Source organism: Opisthorchis viverrini (assembly GCF_000715545.1).
Source record: "Opisthorchis viverrini unplaced genomic scaffold opera_v5_6, whole genome shotgun sequence".
NCBI lineage: Eukaryota > Metazoa > Platyhelminthes > Trematoda > Opisthorchiida > Opisthorchiidae > Opisthorchis > Opisthorchis viverrini.
Window position 1 is genome coordinate 1,767,437 of NW_008751662.1, and position 2,185 is coordinate 1,769,621.

At 43.5% G+C, this 2,185-nt stretch overlaps 1 protein-coding gene across 1 annotated transcript; it reads right to left on the bottom strand.

Annotated features, from left to right (window-relative positions):
* Nucleotides 1-659: 659 nt before the first annotated feature.
* Nucleotides 660-1,987, bottom strand: T265_12587 (hypothetical protein; the record flags this gene model as incomplete). The annotated part of the gene is made up of 2 exons (XM_009164508.1): nucleotides 660-1,325; nucleotides 1,720-1,987. Coding segments are annotated over 2 exons (633 nt in total), but the record flags the coding sequence as incomplete, so codon positions are not given.
* Nucleotides 1,988-2,185: the final 198 nt, after the last annotated feature.

The window sequence follows — 2,185 nt, forward strand, 5'->3', positions numbered from 1 at the left end:
CTCGACCATGAAAGCGAAGCGTTCAATGAGGACGGGCGCATGAAGCGAAAATGAGGCCGTTTTAATGGTTAAAATCCCGATACAAAGTAGTATCATTCGTGATGCCCTGAGTAGCTCAGCTCAGCTCAGCTCAACTGAGATATATTGCAGCTTCTGAGAAACATGCAAACGCAAGCGCACTTGCGCACATCAGAGCATGGAAAAACTAGAAAGGTGAATCCACCACTGTGGTTTGGAACCCCCCATACACTGCCTTAGGGCCAACTTGGGCCACTTACAAAATCTTGTAGACATCATGAATTTCCATGCAAACAGAAAGTGACCGAACTCCCGAGCGGGTGTAGAAGGACTGCATCACCAAAGTAGGGTTACTTCATCAGTTAGTGTAACTGGTTTTGAGAAATTGGGGATCATGTGGGCTGTACAACATCGACTTTCATTCAATTCAAAGCAAACTTATCGCTGTCTACCGGATCAATCTATACAGATTACTATTCGAGCAGAATAGATGGGCGAAATTTCTAAGCAATTCAGGGTAAGTAATGCGGTCAGTCACCGTTTAATCCTCCAAGTAGAGAGCAGCTTTTGTGAACTGGCTATTTATGGTGGATACAATAAAAAAACGGACCGAAATGCCTCAACACAAAACTTGTTTATCACTTCATTACACTTCAGTATAGAGACTGGCGCACTTGGTTGACTTCCACATGTAACACAAACCTAAAACGGAAGCTTCCCCTTCAGCAGGGTTTAAGATTCTGCACAGAAGTACAGAACTGCAAAGATGCAGCACAGAATGAGTGTTGGGCAGTAAAGCATCAGTGTCAAAATTGACGGTGCTTCCTCTGCTGCTACTAATAATGATGAATTGAGGAAGAGAGTTTGTCGACTTCTCTATCAGGTCCATTTAGACAGACATGAAACACCTTTTGAGAACCGCAAATCAAGCGAAATATAGTTTTAAAAAATAGACTGGATTCGTTGATTTCGATCCCAAATAATCAAACCTTTACACGTTAGCCATCGGACAAAGCCCAGCCGACTGATGTATTGTCTCCACAATGAACGCAGACAGTTCTCCCAGGGGACCGCCTTAGCCACCAGCAGGCCAACTGGAATCACAGGCAATGTGAGCAACAAAATTAATGGATCCATTCGCTCCATTTGCTGCAGTCCCTTTTGATGGCCAAGCACTTGCATTACGGTTACTGCACCATATGTTACAGCCGACCAGTAGAACGAACCGATTACCAGGCCACCAGCAAGATAGTACGACAAAACTCGAGTTCTGGAGTCCATGGCTTCCAGTATGAGATAGAAAACACCTAGAGAAAAAACACAAGCAACTGATTCGCTGAAGCGACGAACGTGGCACTAACTAAATAACTAACAAATCCATGGCTACAGTATACAATGTGTCAGAAACAAAGCAGTGAAACAGCATCAGGAGTTGAAATACATGTACTTGCTTACTGTGTTGAAGCGTGTAACCATTGCCCTCACTATAAATGACTACTACTGAATGTTTTGACCAGTATAGCAGATGACAAAAAAAGAAATTGGTGCACCGTGGATAAAGCACACGGAGACTGGTAAACAGGAGGAACCAAGCTCAACATCAAGCAGATTTCAATTCCAGAATTACAGCACTGAGCTTTGCACAGAAACGATAAGTGTATTCTAGTGGATATTTATTCCAAAACAAACGAATGAACCTACTGGTCGGTGGGTAGATAATTTCATACTGGGCCCCACAAGCTCGACATGAGACCGGAGAAGATTGCCCTCGAGTTGATTGTTGTTCATCGATCCACCGTTGAAGACAGCTGTGGTGAACCCACTTAAGAGCCCCGCGACATCTACAGGGTCTGCACCAGTTACCGTTGGGCTCCTCAACCAGATCAGATTCAAGACAGACCCAACAAACCCGGTCCAAGTCACCACCGGTTAATGCTGACCGAGAGTCAGGATGTAACTCTGATGAACCCTGTGAATAAAAAAGCCATTTATAAACAACAAGAGGTGGAATCATCATCATCATCATCATCATCATCATCACCATCATCATCATCAAGGACAGCAACATCAGTGTTGCCACTGATGCTTCACTGTCGTACAACCATAAGGTTTGTTTAGTTATATTAATATATAATAATCGTATTAAAAGCCCTACAGTGAAGAGAAG